The sequence below is a fragment of the Apteryx rowi genome, unplaced genomic scaffold, assembly GCF_003343035.1.
Source record: "Apteryx rowi isolate R43461 unplaced genomic scaffold, aptRow1 scaffold_27, whole genome shotgun sequence".
Taxonomy (NCBI): domain Eukaryota; kingdom Metazoa; phylum Chordata; class Aves; order Apterygiformes; family Apterygidae; genus Apteryx; species Apteryx rowi.
Window position 1 is genome coordinate 2,264,143 of NW_020449085.1, and position 21,864 is coordinate 2,286,006.

A 21,864-nucleotide genomic window follows, 5' to 3' on the forward strand; every position below is an offset into this window, starting at 1 on the left:
ATAAATCTTTGATTTCAAGGAGGCAAGGTCAAGCCCTCTTTTTTTAGCATGCTAGGAGTAAAATACAGCCCAGGGCAAACGTGAATGCAGTTACTTAGATTTCCTATTTGACATGGTTTAGGGTCAATTTTTATTTCATTTCTTTATTTTCTTTATTTTTTCCAGCTTGAATAAAACCAGTGCTGGAGAGAGCACTTTTCCCTGGGCAGCAAGTGATTGGGAAAGGGGAAAGGCCACTCCCTTGGCTAGTGGAGCTGCCAGGGAAGGGTACCTCCTCGTGACTAGCTCACCAGGCAGCCCCAAAAGAAGTCATGTACCATGTGTCCATCTCTGTATTGCTGCCCTCTTCCTCCTCCTCCTCCTCCCAGGCAACAGCAGCAATGTGCTTGTGTGTTTTTCTTTTCTTTTTTTTTTTTCCTTCCTACTTTTTCTCGTCCTTGGGGTGCAGGATGCCCTGTAGCACTGTCCTGGAGCAGGCAGAAGCCTCAGGCTCTATCTATCCCCAGCCCTTCTTCCCCCCAACATCTTTTTCCACTCAGAGCATCCATGCACAGCTCCCTCCATGTCTTCTGGGATCTTTCCAGGGAGCAGAGAGTGTTAAAATACTCCAGAGTGTCACTAGGAATTGGAGATTGTTTCTATTTATTCCTTCTTAAACTTGGCTGCTCCTTAACTGCTTTTCTGATCCCCAGAAGACATGTGGCCCTGCTAATTCTATGTCTACCTCATCACAGTGCAAGCAGCTGTCCTTCCTTGCAGACTGAAATGCCATGGTCCAGGGGGAGACCTGGAGAGCTGCTCATCAGGTGCCTCCTTGATGATGCCCCTTCTTGTTGCTGCAGCTGGAGCCTGGAGCTCCAGAGATCCAAGGCAGGTCATGCATCCTGCTTCACCCCTCTGGGGAAGGTGGATCTCCATGTACTGTCTTGTCTCTCTGTCAGGCCCTCAGAGACCTATCTGCTCTAGTTGGCTGGCAGGCAATAAGCAAGTCTCGAGCACTGAAGCAGGGAGAAGGCACGGCAAGGAGTGAGAATGGTGCTACTTCACCAAGCTGGGGAGCATTAAATGGTAATAGAGATACGTTTGTGTAGCAGCTGCCTATGGGCTTGCTCCCTTCAGCAGTTTCCCATTAATAAGTCTTTGTGAATGTTCCTGGGCACATAAACTTTAAACAGATAGCTTGTCAGCTAGGAATTGAGCCTTTCATAGATCTCTTTGATGGAACAATTTTTAAGAACAATAATGGGGGCAGGGAGAGAATGTTTTCAGCCCTGCATCCATAAAAGATGAATGGGTTGCTTTAAGATGCTGGTAGAGAAGCCTAACAGCTATGTGGACAATGGTGGATATGCTACCCAAAGGGGCTGCTACATCCCAACACCCTTTCCTGCCTCACAAAGAATATGCCTGTCTTCGTTTTCTTTTAAGACCCTCTTGCTTAAGTAGAAAGATACCGAGGTAAAATCCTGGCTTCATCAAAGACCCCATCTCCTCTTTTCCCACTGATTTCTGTGGTTCCAGGTTTCACTTGCTCAAGTGGGAGACAAGAGCTCCTTGGAAATCTCTTACCTATGTGCTCTTCCTTGAGTATTTCATAGTCTCTCTGGGAGCCAAAAGACAGGAGAGCACTGTGGCTGAGCTGAACTCACCAGGCAAAGTAGTCAAGAGTTTCAAAATTGCCCAGTGATTCAAGGCACAGTTTGAGACAATTTTAAGATGCCAGGTTTTCAGATCATGGGCCTGAATGCTGCCTGAAAGACTGGCCCCCTGTGAGTGCGAGATAGTTAAAGATGGAAATAATCAAAATCATTTTTCACTTTTAGAGGTTTTGGCCAGTTATAGCAAGTTGCCTGTACCTTTCTCACGCACGTCTTCCGGCTCCTAGCTGCTTGTATTGAGACATCAGATCCCCCTGTACAACGATTTAGAGGGGTGTCAAGGGAGATCAGAAGGACGGAACGGCTTCTATATGAGAAAAGCTTAAATAGACTGCATCTCATCACCATAGGAAAGAGATGACTGATGGGGACTATGATAGAGGTCTATAAAACCCTGAGCAGCGTGGCAGGGTGAGCGGGGAGTGATTACTCTTTCTCATAACACAAGAACCAGAAGACATCAAATGAAAGAAGTTTTAAAACAGACAAAGAAAGGACTTGTTCACACAACCCATAATTCAGCTGAGCTGTGTTTGCTGTGTTAGCTAGAAACATAGATTCAGGATGGAATTAGGCAAATGTTGAGGGTGGGAAGGAGAAACAAGCTCAAACATTATTAAGGTTTTTTTTGAACTTAGGGGTACCAGTACAACCTGTGGCTCGGACTTGTGAGGAACTGAGAGCCACTGGGCAGTGTTACTGCATGTTTATCTTGTCCTCTTACCTTTTTCCTAAGCATTCAGGGCTTCCAGGCTGCTATATGGCTTTTTCTTCTGACCTGAGGACAGTCAGGGGTATGTCTTGTGTTATGCTTTGGTGAAGCCTGGAGGTAAGGTCCCCAGTTATAGTGCCCAGTGACCATCTTGCAGCTGGGGATCGTTGGAGCTCATGGGACAAGGGATCTGTGCTCCTGGGCTGGCGCAATGGGAGATGGGGAGTCAGTAAGTACTTTTGTGAGGGCAGCGAGGGGGCTTTGGCCAGGGAAATTGCCCCATATTCAGCTCTTATCTGCAGGGGGAAGATCTTTTGTGGGCGTTAGGGGTTGCAGTGTCCCAGGCAGGACCTGGTGCGTCTGACTGTGCTATAGTTTTGCAGATTGTTTGAAATGGTATGGATCAGCCCTCTCATCTCAAAACTAATCTTAGAATTTTTCTCCATCTTTTGAATAAATCACAGTGTTTTTTCCCCTATATCTACCCTCAGTTTTTACTTTATCTCCTGGGGTAAGGGAAGTTCTTCACGGTATATGGCTCATGAGGGATTGCCGACTCGTCTGGCTCCAAGCAGACCTCTCTTAGAGGGCTTGAAAAGCAATTGAATTGTAAAGCTGAGAGCCAGACTGAGAAACCCTTCCCTCTGGGTGAAGCAACTGTTCAGAGAAGGGGCTGGAGCATTATGGMAGGCTACATAGAGGTAGAAATGGTGTATCGTGATACTAAATACTTGTCTGTGCCATGCTGTAGCAGATGTCTTCAGTGCTACATCCTTGACCATAYGGGACAGGAGACCACATGTGGCAGCATAATTCAGAAAAATCCCTTTGTGGTTCACTGAGGCCCTTTGAAGAGTGACACAGCTCAGGTAAGGCTGGCTGCAACTTGCCTGGATGCAGCAATGCTGCAGTCTTGCCAAGCCATCAGGAATGACTGTGCTGTTACGGCGACCCTGATGTCCTCATAGGAAATCCCAGAGAAAAATGCAGTGCAACAGTAAAATCTTTAAAACTCCTTGCACTGTGACATGATACATCTTTTCCAGTGACCTGAACACTATGGGTGCTACTTGCTGAGTGCAGAGGTGAAGGCTGTCATGGGGGATTCCCCTGGATGGTGGAGGAGGATGTGTTCTTGGTTTTGGAGGTACTGCCTGCTTTTGGTTTGTGGCATCATATGGCCTTCCCACAGGGACCCATGCTAAGCAAGGCCTTCTCATTGCCTTCAGAGACCTGGGGAATTCGGGTGCATCCTTGTGTTAAATAGAAAAAACTTCTTCAGTCCACAACTGGGGCCTCCACAGCAAGTCTCTGACTGCAGTTCCCATGGATGTGATCATGACATGATCTGTATGAGTTCACATATCCCTGGCTTCACTTTAAAGAGCCAGTTGTCAGCTGGGTTCACCCCTCAGGTCTGCATGAGGCTGAATTCACTTCTGGTCTTGTCTCCTCATGGTCAAGAGGACCTGTCTGGAAAGAACTCTAGTTCTTCTCTCTGTGTAAACTTAAGATGCCCAGAAGAGGTAGTTATTGGGGGATGGTATGGTGATCTCTGGAGCTTTTCCTTTCTATGTTAAATAACTGGAAAAAAGCATTATTTTYTCATTAAAAATTCATTTGGAAGTAGTGAGATTTCCGGGAATGTAATTAGCTGAGTTCTCCTCCTCCATTAGCTCTCCCCAGAGCTTCTTGGGATCACTCTTTTCTCTTTTCCTCCTCATTTCACTCTTTTTTTTTTTTTTTTTGCCCTTCTGCAGCTTGCTTTGGCTTCCCTGGATAGTGAGTGGGGCAGATTCTTATCAGCCTCAGTCAGAAGTGAAGACAACAAAGTAGTTATTACATGAGACAAGATCTGGCCCAGTTACTCCTCAAGAACACAGGAGCAAAAGAGAATTTCTTTGTGCTTAGTCTTCTCTTCTTTCATGTGCCACATCATATAATCTCATTTMAGCTCTCTCCAAGCACATAATCTGCTTTCTGGGTGGCTTATCTCTAGGAGTACTGGAGTAGCAGGGCTAGTCGGGCAGCTCTTGAGGTTCTAGATGAGAGGACTGTGGGAGGGAGATGGTGATTTTGGGCAAATCTTCCCTTGTGTGTTGCTTGCATGAGCATATCACCCACACAGCTGCTAACACTTGCATGGTATTTCTCAGATAATTGGTGGTTTGTTTGCAGTAATGAGTGTTGACTGATTGATTTGCAATTGACTGGCTCACTTCCACACTGCTGCCCAACCAGCCAAACTTTGCAGTCTCCTCCTGCCTGCTTGACGATGTTGGTGTTGAACACAGCGCACTGGTGTCATACACAGGTGACCCTGAGAATATGTGCATGAATCCTTCCCTGATCCTGTAAAATGGACTTTTCCCAACTATATCCTTCTGCCTTGTCGCTTGTTGTTCTTTTCTTCTTTGCCTCCTTTACACCAGGTCCTTTCCTTTTCCTCTGTTTTTTGGTTTGATGACTATGACCATCATCTTGGTGTCTCCCCCACTGGTAACAGTCTATGCCTTTGCCTCATCTGTGCTTATTTCCAGGAGCAACCTCTCCATGTGGGGCAGCTTTGTTCAGCAGAAATCTGCAAAGTTCTCAGTATGGCTTCCTCTCTCTCACTGTGTCCTTAAGCCATACCATCAATTTTTAGCTTCCCCTTCAGTGGTTGTTTCCAGATCCTTGTCTTGGAAAGCCCTTCTTCTTCCTCCTCTTCTGGTCTTTGGACTCCCTGGTTCCTGGCAGTGTGGTGGCAAGACCACAGCAAAGTTTATTAGGTCTGACCTATTGCTGATGCGGTTTATTGGTTTGCAGGCAGGAGTTAGTTTGCATCTGGCTGACACCTGGCACACAGGTGAGGTGAGCACGCAGACAACTTGCGTCCTTCCGTGCTGTCCTACTCCATGTTGTGTGGGCTCAACCACCAACAGTGAGCCGCAGGCAAGGAGGGAGCTTCCCTCCCAAATCATCTCAGTGGAGGTGCCACAGACTCGCTCAGGGCTCCAAGGGGAGTGGAGAGCAACTTCCCTTGCTCTCTCCTTAAAACTCTGTGTTCCCCCCTACTCTTTTCTCGAGAGGAGGGAGAGCTGTGTCCAAGTCTTCTCCATGCCTCTGCCTGCCYGCAGCTTGCCCACAGAGGGACAGGCAGCCAGGCTGAGCTGTTAAAGGCCACACATTTAACATGGCGTAATCACAATGCATCAAAGGTCACCATCTCTTTGCAGTCAGTATCCTTTTTCTGGTTTTAACCCTGATGCATATCAAGGTCCCACGTATAACTGCATTTCTGAAACCCAAGGCTCTGTGAAGGGGTGGGTGAAAAGACAGTGGGAATGAAGTGTGTAGGATCTTAAATCTTTGCTACTAGAGGAAAATGAGACATGGAATTGCTCCCTCTGATTTGAAGATGAGAAGAGGCTGATCTGCTTGTGCAGACAACCCCCTGCATCCCACCAGTCGGAGGATAGCAAGTATCTCTGCCTGCACCAGTCTCATTACTTGTGCCCTGTTTTCCTTCTCTGTAAAAGCCAGTGATGAGGATTCCTGTCTGCCTGGAAATGCTTTGTAGTTGGCAGGTGTATAGCCTTGCTTTTCCTGAGGCTTTGCTCTTGCCAAATGATCAGTCACTGAGGAGTTAAACTACTGTTTAAAATAGTCTTCAATTAGACCCTTAATGATGGGGCACTTGGCACCTCTGAGATCTTTTTCAGGCTAATTTCACCACATGGGTTCACATTCCTCTTCCATCTGAAATGTTAGTTTCGCAAAGGTAAGTGCTGAGAGACTTCCCCCTCCCCCCGAAATTACGATTGAGATTGATTAAGATTTATTCTTTTTAATTAAGATAGAGAGGCTGGAACCCCAGGGTGCACCAGCCTCAGGAAGAAGGACAATTATGCAGCAATTACACAGCCTTGTAATCACATTATACATGGGATATAGACTGAGATCTACCAAAGCCATTGTAAATAGGTCATCGGCAAACCCAAGAGATGCTAAACGGTTTGGTCATCTTTAACTCCTGCTGAGGGGCTCAGATTCATGCCCAGTCCTTTAGGGGAGTGCTTCCTTGCAGTGCGGGCCTGCGAGGACATTCCTGCAAAGAATCCTGACCTTTGCAGCCTTTGTCACGCGTGACTTTGTGTCACTGTGACYTCATATCTCTGTGACCTCGTGGCATTCACCCGGCACACTGCCTCCACTTTGGAAGCACACAGCCCCCTCCCCTCCTCCTGCAGATGTGTGAAGGAAGAACAAGGGTCTAAAATCACCCCCCAGCTGTATCCGTCGTGCTGCGGAGCGCTTGAAGGCAAGTCAAGCTGAGAGATGGGGAGTATCTGCTCTGAAACAAGCATTTCACAGATCAGATCCTCCTTCTCCTCCCTTCTGGTAAGTGTGTGCACCCTGCTGGCTCCAAACAGACCTCCGTTGTCCGAGAGCCCTTGAGGCAGCCGACAGACTCCCACCAAGCCGGGGGGCTGCACCGAGACCAAGGGGAGTAGCAGGGACGGAGCAGCTCTTTGCAGCTCTTAGCCACCAGCCCATGCTCAGCGAAGATGGGAAATGAATATGACAACGGGCAAACTGACTTGCCTGGCCCAGTATCTTGTCCCCAGTGTGGTTGCTGAGAGTGGAGTAAGCACCCGGCAAGCATACGCAATATACTTCTTTTTAATACTCCCCCAGACACTATATTCAGCTCAGGAGATTTTCTTAGGAGGAATGAGAAGAGATTAAAGCCCAAATGCGTATGTGCAGGGTGACAGAAATATACCCTGAAGGTGTATCAGAGACAGGATCTGAGAGGTCAGTAGGTTGTGATTTACCACGGAGCTTCCGGGCAAGCACTGGCTTCGCTGGTGTAGCCCGGTGCTGTGACGATGTTCCAGTTTAGGTCCTTCAGGCTGAGTCTTCTGGCTCTGTAGTGCACCTTGGCCTGGCTCATCTGGAGCCAGCCTGGGTTTTCTGCACCATGTTTCTCCTGTGCCCCTAGTCCCAAGGTGAGCAGAACTGTCGCAAGTGTGTCAGTAACTGGGACATGGTCTGTTTTCTCCTGGAGGGTGGAGAGTTGATAGCGGATGACTAAACAAACGTGAGAATGGCTGTTGGAATCAGACCAGATAGCCTTGTCTCCAAGAGCAGCTGCAAGTGGTTTCTTGTGATGGTAATACTTTGGCCAATATGCTCTTCCTGTGTCTGGTAGCTGTAGCGAGAGCTACCAGACCTGTTGGTTCTTGTTGGGACTTCTGTGCAGAAGCAGCAGGTGGGATCAAAGAATATGCAGATTAAAAAATAATAATAATAATAACAAACCCACCCTTTTGTAAGCAGAACCAAAGAGGGAGCAGAAACACAGGGCATGCAGATCTGAAAAGGCACCTACATTCTAAAGGCCGACCCTTTGCTCATGATGCCTACGCTTGTGGACTTGAAGGTCTCAGACACTGTCAGCAGCTGGTGGCTGGAGCAAGGAGGCTGTTGGCTCTTTGTGGGGACCAAGGGGCTTGGAAGGGAGCTTAGGGGCATCCTCTTCCTACAAAATAATTTGAAAATACCAGGTGCATGTGCATTAGAGGCAAATCTGCATACTTTTGGGGAGTGACTATAAGTGCAGCTCTCAAATGTCATTCAGTGTAATGCTGTTAATGCTCTCCAGCCTGGCATTTGTGTCAGTGCCCAGAGCTGGCAAGTCCACCAGAGGCAGGAAAATCCACTCTCATTTCCCTTCAGTTTGTTGCCAGGTTTAAAAAAGAAGTCAGCTTCTCTGCTCCCTCTCTGTTGAAAGAGTTGGGCATCAGTATTGATGGCATGTTTCCTGAGCATCGCTGCCTGGATAGTCGTTTCTCCACGGATTGTCTTTTGACCTGCGGAGGCACATTATTAATTGTTTGTTTGTTCTGCTGGATGCAGAACTTTCTGATTTTAATAACGTTTGCTCTCCTTGCCTGTTCTGCTGATTTTCCTTCTCTTAATTTCTCCTCTCTGGTTGTTTCTAATTAGCAGTGCTAACCTGCACCATACTTGCCTTTCATCCTTTGCTAGAAGTAGGCTTGGACTGGAATTAAATGGAACAGTGTAGGCTTGGGTCTGTGTTTTCCCACAATGGGAGTTAGGGTACAGAGGCGAGAGGAATTAAGAGTTGAAGGCAAACAGGTTGCTGATGTGGTTTACAAGCCTCAGGGTGGTGTTAACCCAGGCAGCAATTAGGAATCTAAAGAAAGGGATGCAGCTGCAGGGGATACAAGGGCCAGAGGAGGAGGAGGAGGAGGAAGAGGGGAAGCACAAGCCACTTGCCTTCCAGGTTGGATCTCTGAGAGTGAAGGGACCTGAATGCTGCCAGCTTAGAAAGAAAAGGTGGAACAAGCAAGCCTGGGACATGCGGGCAGCAGGGGATGCGTATGCTGGGGAGATGCTTCATGGCAGACCATGAGTAGTTAGCACAGTGCCAAAAGCCACTCTCGGGAGGCCTGGGCACTGAAGCAGAAATGCTTGAATTGAAGGTGCAATGGTAGCACGGGTAGCTGCATCCTCCCTTCCCCAYGCTATGAGGGATGGGACACCCTGTGGCTGCACGGTAGGGAGCTGTTGGGGGGCAGCGGAGGGTGGTGGGTGTTCAAAYGCTGCTCGGTGGACAAAGCCGACATTGAGAACGAAGACCCGGCCTCATGTGTCATGATCTGTGAGGTGTCATGCTGGCTAGCTTGGAAAGGTTTGAAGGTAGGACTTCCAGACCTGAGCCRCAATGCCTTGTGCTAAAGAGCCTCTGCTCTGCATTTACCAGCTGTYGGAGTCTCAGTCCCTGCACAGCAGAAACCTTGCAATAACCCACATTAGTGGCTCACGCCYATGCTTCTTGAGCTGAAGAAAGCATTTGCATTACTCCAGCCACAGCAGCCAGCTGGGAACCCATTCGGGTCTTGTAAACAGAGTCAAGGAGCGACYGTAAACCTGTGTTTAGGGTTGCATTGCCTAAAATATGTAAGTGTACTTCCGATAACGTTCTTTTACCCTGCTTGGAGGTGGCTTGTGCAGCTGAGCAGCTTCTTCTCTCCTGTTTTCTCCTCCTCACCYGACTAACCCCCATCTCTCTTCCTGCCTCTAGGAAACCAAGAAGCTGCCCATCRACCAGAACGAATGGGAAGGCTATTTTGATGAGAGCGGCCACCTGGTGAAATCCTGGGATTTTATTTCATCCATCATCCTTGACAGGGTGAGGAGATAGATCTGAAACAAAGACGGTGATGAGGAGAGGAGRGTAATGTGTGTTATCCTCTCACCTCGGAGAGCCCAGGTCCAGACTGGGATGCAGGTCTTTACTAGGTAGCACAGGGAGACAAGCAGGGACCTTTGAGCCACCTTCGTTTTTCTCTCAGCACAATGCCCCAGTGGTCCCCACTGGTGGGAGCCAGCGGTCGCTTGTGGCTGTTGAGGGGAAAGGCTCCAGGAAACTGCTAACGCTCCTGGGAGCAGCAAAGGGCTGTGAAACGCTTCTGACCTCCAGGAGTGTTCCCAGCCTCACACCCAGCCTCAGAGCAGGGCAGGTTCGCCTGGGGAGGCAGCTGAAGGGTTAACGATCCCTGGAAAGGTGGCTTCCCCCCCCCCCCCCCCCCGTTTTTGTAGGATATATAAGTTGTTGATCAAATAGCATCCCTCTGCCTAGCGATGCTGCACACTTATCCTCATTTGGCATTGCTTGCTTGCTTGCTTTCTTGTTGCTGCTTCTTTTCTTGCAGTTTACAAATTAGTCAGCTTTGCCCAGTGAGGAAGAATTGATTTTTATCACAAAACACTTTTTTTAAGCCTCTAAAAAAAGCTTTTCATTTCCATGAAAGGAGCCAGGAGAGCTTAGAGATGAACGCAGACAACCTGTCACACTTTTCGAGAGCTGTGAAAACACCCTGGTTCCCCGTTGCCTGTGCTGGCAGTGAGAAATTTTACTGTTGCGCTTAAATGCAGCCACTTTGGTCTTGAATTGACCCCTGTGGAAAGAGCTGGGGCTGAGTGTGGTTCAGGTGAGCTGGGATAACTTCTGGGCAGGTCAGGCCTTGCCCACTCGTGACATGATGCCTGGCTGGGGTGGGGACACTGTGGACAGGCAGGACCAGTGCGTCACCTCCAGAGAGGTTTTGGTGAGGGCTGGTTGGGAAAATGCTATTTGCTGTGTGGTGGAAAGTTGTGGTTTGTTTTGAACCTTTCTGTTTTGGAACATCTTGGTGAAAATGCTTCTGAAATTATAACCGAGATAGGAACAACTTAGTTTAAATACGTATTGCAGGCATTTTCTGTTGAAACATTTATTGTTTGTGGGGAAGTCTTCCTGAAAACCCCAAATAGTGACTGTTCACCAGTTTGTTTTTAAGTGAAATGGCAACCTGGAAACCCTTTAACCACAATGAGAAGTTTCCTACTAATAAAATAGGAAAACCTGAAAGCACCCTCCCGAGCCGCCCGTGCTGTTGTCCCCAGGGCCTGGACCCGTCCGTGAGGTCAGAAGCATGGAAGTTCCTCACCGGGTACTACCCGTGGAGCAGCTCGCRAGATGAGAGGCTCATGGTTGAAGGCATGAGGAGGTACGTCTGGCTGTCTTCCTGGCTGCCCGCCTTCATTAGCTGTTGGGTGGGGAGAGCTTCTTTCACATGCAGGTAATTTTCTATTGAAACTTCTGGCACCTTACGAATGGGTGCCAACCTCTCCGAGGTGTCTATCCTTCACCTCAAGTTTGGCTGGAGGCAGATGTTCGGAGACCAAGTTGCTCTCTTGGTGTGGAAAGTGCCTTTGCTTCCTGGGCCTTTCCTGGCCTTTCAGCAGCCGGGGCAGAGTCCCCAGAGCCTTGGGGGCAGATGCTATTATTTTAGCCCTTCCCTTTTATGCTTTTCCCACTCTGTTCTTAGAGGCTGATGTTCGGAGACCTTTTTCCTCTGCTGCTGATGCCAGGCATTTTGGGGTAACAGTGGGAGCCAGTGCAGCTTTGGGACCCACTGGTCCTTCCCAATCCAGTAAAGCTTACTGCAAAGCTTTACCGCAGCGGGTTTTGCTGTGTGCCAAATGCCCAGGGAAATTCCTGGATGGTTGGGCAATGGCCATGTCTCCTGTGGTGGGCAGCCATGCATCCCCTTCTKGCAGGAAGAATTATGAGTCCTTGGCGAAGATGTACAGCAAGATACAGCCCTTGCTGGAGATGGAGCACAGGGGTTTCTCTCAAGTCCGCAGATTCATCAGTAAGTGCTTGGTTACTYGTGCCCTGTGTGAGCACCAACGCTTGTGCAACTGCGTGGTCTTCAGGCAAACTATAGGTGCTGGATTTCTACCTGGTTTGAGCTAGCTGGGATGAGTTCCTGGGCCATGCCATGGTGGCGGGACACAGTGGGAGGGAGCCTGGGGTRCAGGTGGCTCTGCCTTTGGAAGGAGGCACAGGGCTGCAAACCTGCTCCCTAGTACCCGCTTGCAGCTGGCCGGTGCAGGCAAACGTGCTCGCCCTGTGTCTGGCGCAGCTCCAACACACATCATTATATTTCTGAATACCTAAAATTCCCCACAGCCGTTCCAATTTGTGACATTTTTCTACCTCTTTTCTCCTCCTGAGTCGCCGTATTTGACTGCTAGAGCTGGCACYTGCTACAACACTGCCTGGAGCCATCAGCTTTTCAGTGATGGGTCAAGTGACCCAGAGAGAGAGAATTATATATAGAAAGACAGGAGATAGAGATGTCATTAGAGAGAGGCTGGGAGTCTGGAGAGCACCTCCAGGCCCATTTTTTGTGGATGAAAGGAGCTTACTTCAGTGAATAGCATTATTATATTCAGATTCCCATTTAGGTTTCTCCAAGTTGTACAACAAAAGGAATATTAAATGATATTGCAAAATTTATGTTACAAATCAATGTAACCTGCATAAATCAACCCAGCARAGGCAAGAAGGCAGGGTTTGTGGGGGGGGTTTTTTCCTTTGTTAAATGTCTTGCTGAGATTAAGTTGCTTCTTTAGAAATGAAAGATGCTACATCCAGCTGGAGAAGACCTTAGAAAAATGTAATTCCTTCAACCAAATACAACTCYTTGCTCCTTTCCTTTTTTTTCCCCCCCACCGTGATTGGGTGAAGAAGAAATCACTGTCCATCTTTCTGTACAAAGTGGTCTGCTTAAAGAGCTGTTATGAGATTACCCAAGTTTTTCAGAGCTAAAACTTTTCATGTATGCAGACAAACACGTAGGCAAAACTTTGGGGTAGAAGGGAAGAAGCAGGGTGACAGGATTCTTGGACCAGGAAGAAATCTGTGGTGAAAATCAGAGCAAGGAAGTTGTCTCGGAGCCCTCTTGAGGGTTCTCGACCAGGTAAGGATATCACCTTTGAACAAAGAGGTCACTTTTGAACAACTCTAGATTGCAAAAATGACTGTACCAGCTCAAAGTCCAGTGGCCCAACTCTGTCCGGAACACTTATTTTGCCTGTGAAGTTTTCTGCAAGGCTTTTATGCATGCAGAACTGATGGTGTGAAGCAGCCTGGTATAAATGTTTTGCTCCAAATGTGAAACTCGGGTGGCCATTTCTCCCTTCCCCCAGACTCAGACCTGCAGAGACTGTACACAAGAGATGCCCAAGGCCAAAYCAGGGTGGACAAGAAGCAGATGGAAAAAATCCTCTTACTAAGCTACGTGTGCAACGTGGAGGCTGGTGAGCATGTGAGGAGCAGCTCTTGTGCGACCCCAGAGAGGCTTTTCCAGGAGAAGGAAAAGCCCCAGCTGAATTCAGGCCCTGCGATGAGTTAGCAAAGGGATGCTGTGCTGGCCCTGCCTGAGCCCATGGAGGGATGTTCTCCATCCCGCTCTCCTCTGGGCTTCTGGGGGTTCCCCGTGTGCAACGTGGAGGCTGGTGAGCATGTGAGGAGCAGCTCTTGTGCGACCCCAGAGAGGCTTTTCCAGGAGAAGGAAAAGCCCCAGCTGAATTCAGGCCCTGAGATGAGTTAGCAAAGGGATGCTGTGCTGGCCCTGCCTGAGCCCATGGAGGGATGTTCTCCATCCCGCTCTCCTCTGGGCTTCTGGGGGTTCCCCTTGCCTTTCTTTTCTTTTGTTCCACGTAACCCATTCCTGCCTGGACTCTGTCCTTGCAACTGTCCTGCTGCGCTCTGCCTGACCTCTCAGCCCCCCTGGTCTTGTCATGACCGCCTGGTGCTCCCTGAGCATGTGGCTGGCAGCGCTGATCTCAGTCTCTGCTGGTGGGTATATGTGAGTGCACCTGTGTGTCCTCTTTCCTGGCAGAGTACCAGCAAGGCTTTTGCGAGATGCTCCTGCTCTTCCATCTTCTAGCTGAGCAGGAACATGAGATCTACTGGCTCTTCCAGTTCTTCCTCCAGAAAACAGTAAGTTTCTGGGTGCTTCTTGCCTGAGTGAAGCCCCGCACCGGAGCTGACACTTTCAGGGCAAAGCAGCCGCCCATAGCCTCCAGCCTTCAAATTCACCTCTGCAACCCCACCAGGCACGATGCCTTCCCCCTGCCACCTTGGAGTGAMCACTGGTTTGGGCTGATCCTCTTTGTCCTTGCCACGTCAGACCCAGGAGTCAGGCCAAGGCTGAGGGGGTGTTAGTGGGGATGGCACCGTGGTGAGGTTGCAGAGGACAGTTCAGCAAAGTCCAGCTGAGGGAAAACACCCCTGCTGACTCTGGAGAGAGGCAGGCAGGACCTTTGTGGGAGGTTTCTGAGTTTTGTAGCTGCATAAGCCCCCAGGCAAGCTCCCATCAGTGCCAGCATCTGCTGCCTGCCCTGAAAGACAATCCGCTCAGCATCACCATGTGTCTTCGGGCAGCGGGCAGGCAGAGACCATATCCAGAGGCTGCTTAGCATAAGGCAGATCAGCTCTCCCGTAGGGGAATGGAGGGACACATGCCATTGATCACATTATCTGCGTGCACTGTGTGTCGGGAGGGTAACAGCCTGCCGCTGTCCCTGACTGTTGGAAGTGGGCATTGCTTAATCAGTAGCACCCTGTGCTGTAATATTAGCTGGGCTTGGATTCAAACTCTGCTGATGATCTCTGCAGGGACTGGAGCCATAGTAATGGGGCCAAATCCTCAATTAGGAGGCCTTTGGACTTATGAGACAGGTGAAGCTGGCTTTGCAGCTCTAGACAAGTTGGGCCATCTGATCTTCCCCTGCTCTGTGTTCCTGCTTTCTGTGTCCCCCAGGAGCACAGCTGTGTGATGAACATAGGTGTGGGGAAGAACTTGATCATGCTGAAGGCGTTGATTGCATTTATGGATCCCACCTTTGCAAAACACCTGGGTAAGTCCCAAGTCTCTTCCCTGTCCCCCCCCAGCCCAGACAAGATGCTCCCATAGGCCAGAAGGCATCATTTAGAGAGGATGCCAGCAAAGGAAGGTAAATATTTGCACAGAGATCGGTTTTACCTACACCTGCTGAATATGCTGAGGATGTAGGTCAGGGACACTGAGCAGAGGTTACGTGTCTTGTATCTCCTGAGACAACTGCCTGGGAGCAATTTGAAAGACCTTAGCCCTTTGCACTCACTTTTCTGAATTTATCTCCCTTTATTCTGTGAATTGCATGAAGATGGAGCTGAGGCTGCAGCCTTCGAGCATCTCCTCAAGCTCTTCCTCTGCTGAAATGTCCTTCCGTTGGAAAGGGTGGGTCAGGCCTTCTCACAGTCATGCTGATGCTGCTTTGGTGGAAAACGTCCCCTCTCCTCCAGGCTTCAGCACAGCCTTTCCACCAGTCCCAGTGCCTTCCCCAGTTTAACATGGGGCACATCTCTGTTAGTGCCGACAGAGCCAAGCCTGTGCAATCCCAGGTCGGCAGTGTGGGAGTACAGGGCGCAGAGCCAGTCGAGGCAGGGAAAGCCAGGAAGCCCAGGTGAGGATATGGTCTCGCTGCATCCAACCAGGAACAAACGTTGACAGATGCATCTTGCAGCCTAAGCAACAACCAGCTGAAGAAACCCAGCCTGGCAACGTGCTCCCTGCCCCATGTCTTGCGACCACTTCTTTTTGCCTTTAAAATCCAGCCTAGTTTCTGATCAGAGTTTGGTCTTCTCATATTTCAGAAGGAAAAGGCACACAAGTTATTCAGTCACTGTTCCCCTGGTTTTGCTTCTCCTTCCAGCGAGTGTTCAAATCCTTCTATGATGTCTGGAGGATCTGGGAGGTGAGCGCTTTTTAATGAAAAATGTCTGCTTCTTTTGGGGTTTTGGAAAAGTAGACATACCCCCAAACCAAATCACTCCCACATAGGCTGCTTCTGCGATGGCTGGTATGTTGCTGGTCACTTGTCCCTTGTCCTACTGTACGGTGTCCCCCTGGGCACAGGCTGCTCATGCTGCGCCGTGTCCGCAGTGGGAGAGAGCGGTGCGTCACAGGTCTGGTGTCCCACCACCACTCCCGGAGACAGTGTGCTGAACAAGATAGGGCTGAGTCTTGGGTGACTTTAGGCTTCCAATGGGCTCAGTGGYGAGGTTCAGATATTTGGGGTACACCTGGGACAATGAGGATTGTTGTGATTCATGTAGTGTTTTGGCCAAGTGTGTCGTCCTTAACAGATAATAACCACTGTATCCAGACCCTTCAAAGGTATAAAGTGTCTAATTTCCTATTCCTACCAGAGGATCTTGATGGGCCTGGGGCTTTGGTTGAGATTGTAACCCTTAAATGCCTTTTAATTCAAATTTAGGTGGACTTTAGCTCCCATAACCCCAAAGAGTTGTTGCGACCACCTTCCTCAACCATATCTCAGAGCATCTGCAGTCAACCAGTGCTTTCTTTTCTGAGTGTATGATAAAGATCCTGCTCTTAATCATCCTCCTGGGGTCAGGAGCATGTCTTTGAGTGTGGCAGTACCTTGTTCAGGTGGCCAGATTTGCCCCTATTCCCCAGGACAGTTATTCCTAGAGCTCCCAGCGGTTTACAAAGCAGGCACCAGCCCAAATGGGGAAACCGCAGCACTGTCACCAAGCCCTCCAGCAAGATCTCCTGAGCCCTGGTGCAGTGCTCTTCGCCAGCCCGAACAGCTTTGTTGTGGGCTGTGGGGAAGTGCAGACTGTACCCCTACGGAGCTGGCCCTGGCAGTGTCCTCATCTAGCCGCAGCTCTGGCATCCGCAGCGGGACTCCAGGAAGGAGAGAGGCTGCCAGAGCAGCAGGATTCCTCGCCCTCCCCGCACAAGCTTCTCTCTTTGCATCTCATTTCTCAGGCCCGCTCCCTGGTGGCTTTGATTATCTCAATTAATATTTGCACAGACTCTGTCTCCGCGCTCGCCCCTCTTGATGAAGTCTGTGCGGCAAGTGTTTGTTCTAATTATTCTCCGCCTGGGCAGCGGGAGCTCGGGGCTGCGGGAGCCCTGCCTGGGGCAGGGAGGAAGCAGAGGAACCCTGGAGACGAGAGCAGGTCTTTGAAGCAGGCTGCAAACTGCCTTTGCCACAGAGCCGCAGGGTGGGCTACATTCGCCAGCATAGCCTGGCTGGTCCCAGGTCTGTTTTGAGGGTGTCCACGTGTAGGCTTATTCAGAGAGCGATTCTGATGTGCATTCACTTAAAATATCTCTGCCTCAGTACTTTTTCCTGCTTCTTCTGCCTCCCTTGCTGGGGAAGGCTCTTACACAGAGCTAGCTGGGTCAGGCTTTCCATTTAGATGTAAAYTGAGTTCTGTAAAACACTTGGTGTGCAGCTAGGGCAGCTCTGGGCTTTTCAGGGCTCCAGGAGCCCTTCTTCTTCAGGGTCTGTGTTTAAGCATCTTGGAGCATAGAGGGTTCCACAGGAGAAAAAACAAACAAACAAAAAACCAACAAACAAAAAACCCACAAATGCCCTCATCTGACAGGAAGATTAATCGTGGAACTCCTTGCTACAGGATTTTGAGGATGCTAAAAGTTTGCAGGGTTCAGAGGGAAACTGGACAAGCTGATGGGAGAGACACCTCTTCAGAGGCATCGGTGGCTCAGGAAGTCCTTGTAGATTGTTGGTAACTAGGCGAGTATCGGGGCAAATATTGCTCATGCCTGCCCTGGTTGGTACTCTTCCCCGCACACCCGCTTTCAGTGAACCTCAGAAACAGAGTATAGGGCTACATGGACCTTCAGGTTTGTTTGCTACAGCTGCTCCTATGTTCTTATGGCCAAGGGGCCCCCTGGACATGTCACCCATTCTGGGGTCCCAAGTGTAAAGGGTTTGACCTGTCCGACCAGCTGCGACMTTCCCTCGGACCATTGCAACCTCTCCTGGACTTGCAACAACAGTAACTTCCTCCCCCAGCACCCAGGGACCCCCCTCCCTGCATCTGGGGTCCTTTGAGTCCAAATTGCCAGGAGGAACATCAAGGTTGTTATTTTTACAGCCCATCAGGGAGCTCAATTCTTAGTATGAGAGGCTCTGGTTATCCCGGCTTGGAGATTTTGCCTGCAGGCTTCCCTGATGTTTTCTTCCCCACCCGCCTCTCCCATCTGTTTCCCCTCAAGGTTTTCCTGATAGGGAAGCCCTGCCGAAATTTCCAAGTGATTGTGGCCTATACGCTGCTGCAGACGGTGAGAGACCAGATCCTGCGGGAGAACGTGGGTGGAGATGACATCCTGATGGTGAGCAGGGTGTGGGGCGCCCGCTGCAGAGCGCGCACCGCCGTCCCTCTGCCCTGCGAGGGGAAGGGCATCCCGTCCCGCTGCACCGCTGCTCTCTGGGGGCGTACCCGGTCCCTGAGCCGCTGGGGCTTGGGGGGAGCTGCTTATTGGCCTCAATGGCAGCCAAAATGGTGAAACAGGGAAAGCGGCTTGAAAGGAAAAATACTCAAATTTGATCGCAAATGGGGACAAGAACTTATTTGGGATCATGAAGTAGAGGGAACAGGCTGTCTCTGGTTCCCGGCTTTCCTTCTCCCAGCTTCTCTTCCCCGTTTAGCCCTGTGCTGCCGGGCTGCTGCCCTGGCACTGCTGCACCCAGCAGCGAGAGGCTGGGAGGCGAAAGCCCCAGGGTGGTGGGGCGAGCCAGGCACCCCGGGCTGGCTTGTGGTGCAGGTAGGCAGGGGCTGACRGAAGGCATCTCTCACAGCTCCAGGTCCAGCCTTTGCACACCCAGCCTCCAAGCAGAGTGTTTCAGTAATCTAGCATGCCTGTAAAAATGACTTTATTTTCCTGAGAGAAGAGTGAGAAAATCCAGGAGAACGGATGGCTGGGTATTTTAAGATTTTAAGTACTGGGAAGGGGAAAGTACTTTGACAAGGAAAAGGAGGCTCTGGTCTCTAACAACAATTAGTTAGATAGAAGTACGCAAAGGGAACCCTGGGAATCGGCTGTGGGCAGTTATGCCTCCCTCTCCCTTGCAAAGCACCAGATCAGGACAAGGAAAGGGAAACCCAGGTTTTCTGAGTCCTGTGCTTGGGCCTCGCTGTGGTTAAGGAGAGGAAATGCAAGGGGAGAAGCAACAAGGGGAGAACATGTAGAGATGCTCAGAAAAGAGGAAGAGAATCGGACTGAAAATCAAACGTGAAACCTGGGACTCCCATCCTCCATCCCTCTCTGATAGCTCCTACCCTGACCAGAAGCTGAGCAGATACATGAGACCTCTGATTTTTCTCCATCTCTTCCCCTGGCCRGCTCTGCGGGAACCTTGTAGACCTGGATGCTGACCAGCTGATCTCYGAAGCCTGCTCCACCTACGACCGCCTCCTGGAACATGCAGACGAGGTGAGGGGCAGGGCCTCCCCAGGGAGGCAGCTGGGGACGGCCCTTGCAGGGCTGAAGGGAAAAGGCCATCGTGTCATGGTTTCAACCGATCTTCCTCAGGTGCCGGCTGCACTGATGGAGTTCTTCACCCAGGCAAGGAAATAGAAGCAGGAGGCAAGCTGGTTGGGTTGTAATAAACACATGCATGCGAGCTGGTGTGGTTTGATGGGGCAGAAGAGGGAAAAGGGAGTTTATCCTGGCTTTTTGTGCTCTGCTGTTGATATACACTGGTCAGGAGACTGGATCTGAGCTCATAGCACAGAGTGGTTTGTATGGATCTTGTGGCCAAGACTGAACTCCCTGGCCCGTAAGCACCCAGCTTTGATCCTGCTGTCCTGTTCCAGCCTCGACCAACCTGGCAACATCCCAGCCTGAGGCAGGGCATCATTCCCACCTGCAGCATTAGTAGTGGGATGAAAGAAGAAAAGCAGAAAGGCAAAGGGTCCATCTGGAGACAAGAGCCTCCCAACTCCTCCTCCTTCCTGGCAGGGCCCAGGCAGAAGGGCAGTCCTTCCCAGGGCAGATGTGAAAYCACCTGGTCTCCAGTCATTCAGAGTGGGGGATCTGGGTATGTTTTAAGGCTAGCTGGCACCTGCTCAGATCATGTTAATGTCCCAGCTTCTGCAGAACCTGTGTTAATGAAGCCCCGAGGCTGACATCAGATATCTCATCTTTCAGCATGGGACAGCCCATGGCTTGCTCATGTGCCACTGGTTTGATGAACYAGACTGTGCTGGGGGAAGGCACCAATTTGGCCATGGGTGTGGAAATCGTTATCCAGTGGGGCTCCTTGGATGGACCCTGTGAGTGGGCACCTAGGCCCTGCTTGTAGGCCCATCTCCAGCCTAGCTCCAGCACATCAACGAGGCTTCAGCTCTGTGCAGBGAATGAGAGAGGTATGGGGCTGGCTGCAGGGGAGGAGGAAGAAAGCACCAGCTGTGCGTGTGCTTCGGAGACTTGACAGATCTGTGGCGAAGAGGGGATGCAGAAGGCAAACAYCTCCCTGCAATGCACCTTCTCTCTGCCTTGGCCTCCTCCCTCCCTCAGTTGCTTCCCTTTCAACTGGAAAGAGCCAGGAGGGCCAATATTCCCTGGTGCCTGGCTAGTTAAGGACAAAATAAACAAGCACGGGGAGGAAAATTGTGACTGAAGTGGAGCATGGCTACCCACTGAACTGTGGCGTGTTCAAAGTGACCTTGACAGATGCTGTGGAACCTGCAGGTGACACTCATCAGACATGACAGGGATGGAGYGAGCCGGGAAGAGGCTGTGCGAGGGACTGTGGCAGGACTCAAGATGCTGCGAGAGTYACAGGAGCTTTAAACACATGGTGTGTCCCCTTGATCCTGCAAAATGCATGTCCCTGGAGCACAGACTGCTTACCAGGGGGACTTGGGACYCTGCAGCATTTCCATTATGGACAATTTGGATGCCGTCTTAGATGTATGAAGGAAGACACTGGTCTCAGGAAGGATCTCTGTGTGTCTCTGTTTCCTGGGTGTTTTTGCTCTGCTTGCCTTGACTCTCCTAAAYCCCTTCAGGGCTGCTGCCATGCTGCCTGCTGCCTCGGCTGAGGTCACTCCTTGGTCAGGACATCTCTGCTGGTGGCTGTTGGTGGCTCTTAGCTGGCAGCTCTGGCTCCAGAGGAAGAGCCACCCCTGTCCCGGCCCATAGTGGGGAGAGATGCGGTCACCTAACGCCTTCCTCCGCCGGGCTGGCTGCAAAAGCAGGACCTGTAACGCATTGCCTTGGAGGTGCTGATATCTTCCTTTATAATCAAACTGTCTCTGATTTAGGCCGTTTCCCTCATACCCAGTCTGATCTCTCTCTCCCGGCTCTTGCCTCCCTGGCTTGTCCCCACTAAGTAGCCTGTGTCGTGAGATCCTGGGAATTGCCTCCCTGGCGCCTCTGTCTTCTGATCCATCAGGCCATGCTTGCACCAAGGCTCTGGGGCACAGTCAAAGGCCCCCACCATGCCAATAGCTCCAGAGCTGCCAAGAATTGTCACCCCTTTTTTACAGATGAGGAAACTGAGGCAGAGACAACGCAACTTGGGAGCAAGGAAGGATAGTACCTCTGCCTGTGAGCACAGCTTTGGCAAGGTCCTTAGACAGCACCTTGGCCATGAGACAGTTTTCCCTGGATGGAAATCAAATCACCATGTCAGTGGGTTTGAAGGTCCGGGAAGACTCAAACCTCTATGGCTGCTGCCTGGATTGTTACCGAGTGCTGCAGTCGGCACGCTTGCGGAGGGAGCATCTCTAGACAGGTGAGTTTTTTATTCTGCTCCTTCCACCCCGAACGCATCTTTTGGCCACCAGACTGATGCAGCCAGCACATCTTTTTTCCACATCGCTTTTTTCCAAAGGGTACCGAGATGATTGCTCTTGGAGTGCTGGCTGTGTATTGTGTCAAAGTCAAAGGTTATACATCACCTGCTGAACAGCAGGAAGCTCTTCAGTCCTTTGCCAAGTTTGGAGACTTTGTCATTTCCCCAGAAAGACAAAAGCCACAGAAGGGCCATAAATCTCAGTGAGGGTTAAAAGAAGGAGAAGAAAGAGACTCCAGCTAGCATGAGGAATTCATTCATTCTCACTCAGGTTGGCAGGTGGAGCAGAAAATCTGCCGATATATTCAAGGCCCTAATAAGTTTCAAAGCGTCCAGTGGATATTAATACAGAGCTGTATCTTACCTTCTCTGCTGAACGGCTTTTATCACTCCAGACACTTTTGCTGACATTGAGCTATTTGTTTTGCAATAGATGCTCCCTGGGCAGGGATCAGGGGA

General features: G+C 50.3%; 1 protein-coding gene across 1 annotated transcript; it reads left to right on the forward strand.

Moving 5' to 3' along the window:
- The first annotated feature begins 8,587 nt into the window (after nt 1–8,587).
- On the forward strand, nt 8,588–21,612 carry TBC1D21 (TBC1 domain family member 21). The gene is made up of 11 exons (XM_026068364.1): nt 8,588–8,665; nt 9,467–9,574; nt 10,831–10,934; nt 11,488–11,582; nt 12,925–13,035; nt 13,620–13,720; nt 14,544–14,640; nt 15,419–15,519; nt 17,820–17,937; nt 18,949–19,037; nt 21,445–21,612. Exons 1-11 carry the CDS (start codon nt 8,588–8,590, stop codon nt 21,610–21,612), a joined length of 1,170 nt encoding a protein of 389 aa, XP_025924149.1.
- The last annotated feature ends 252 nt before the right edge of the window (nt 21,613–21,864 follow it).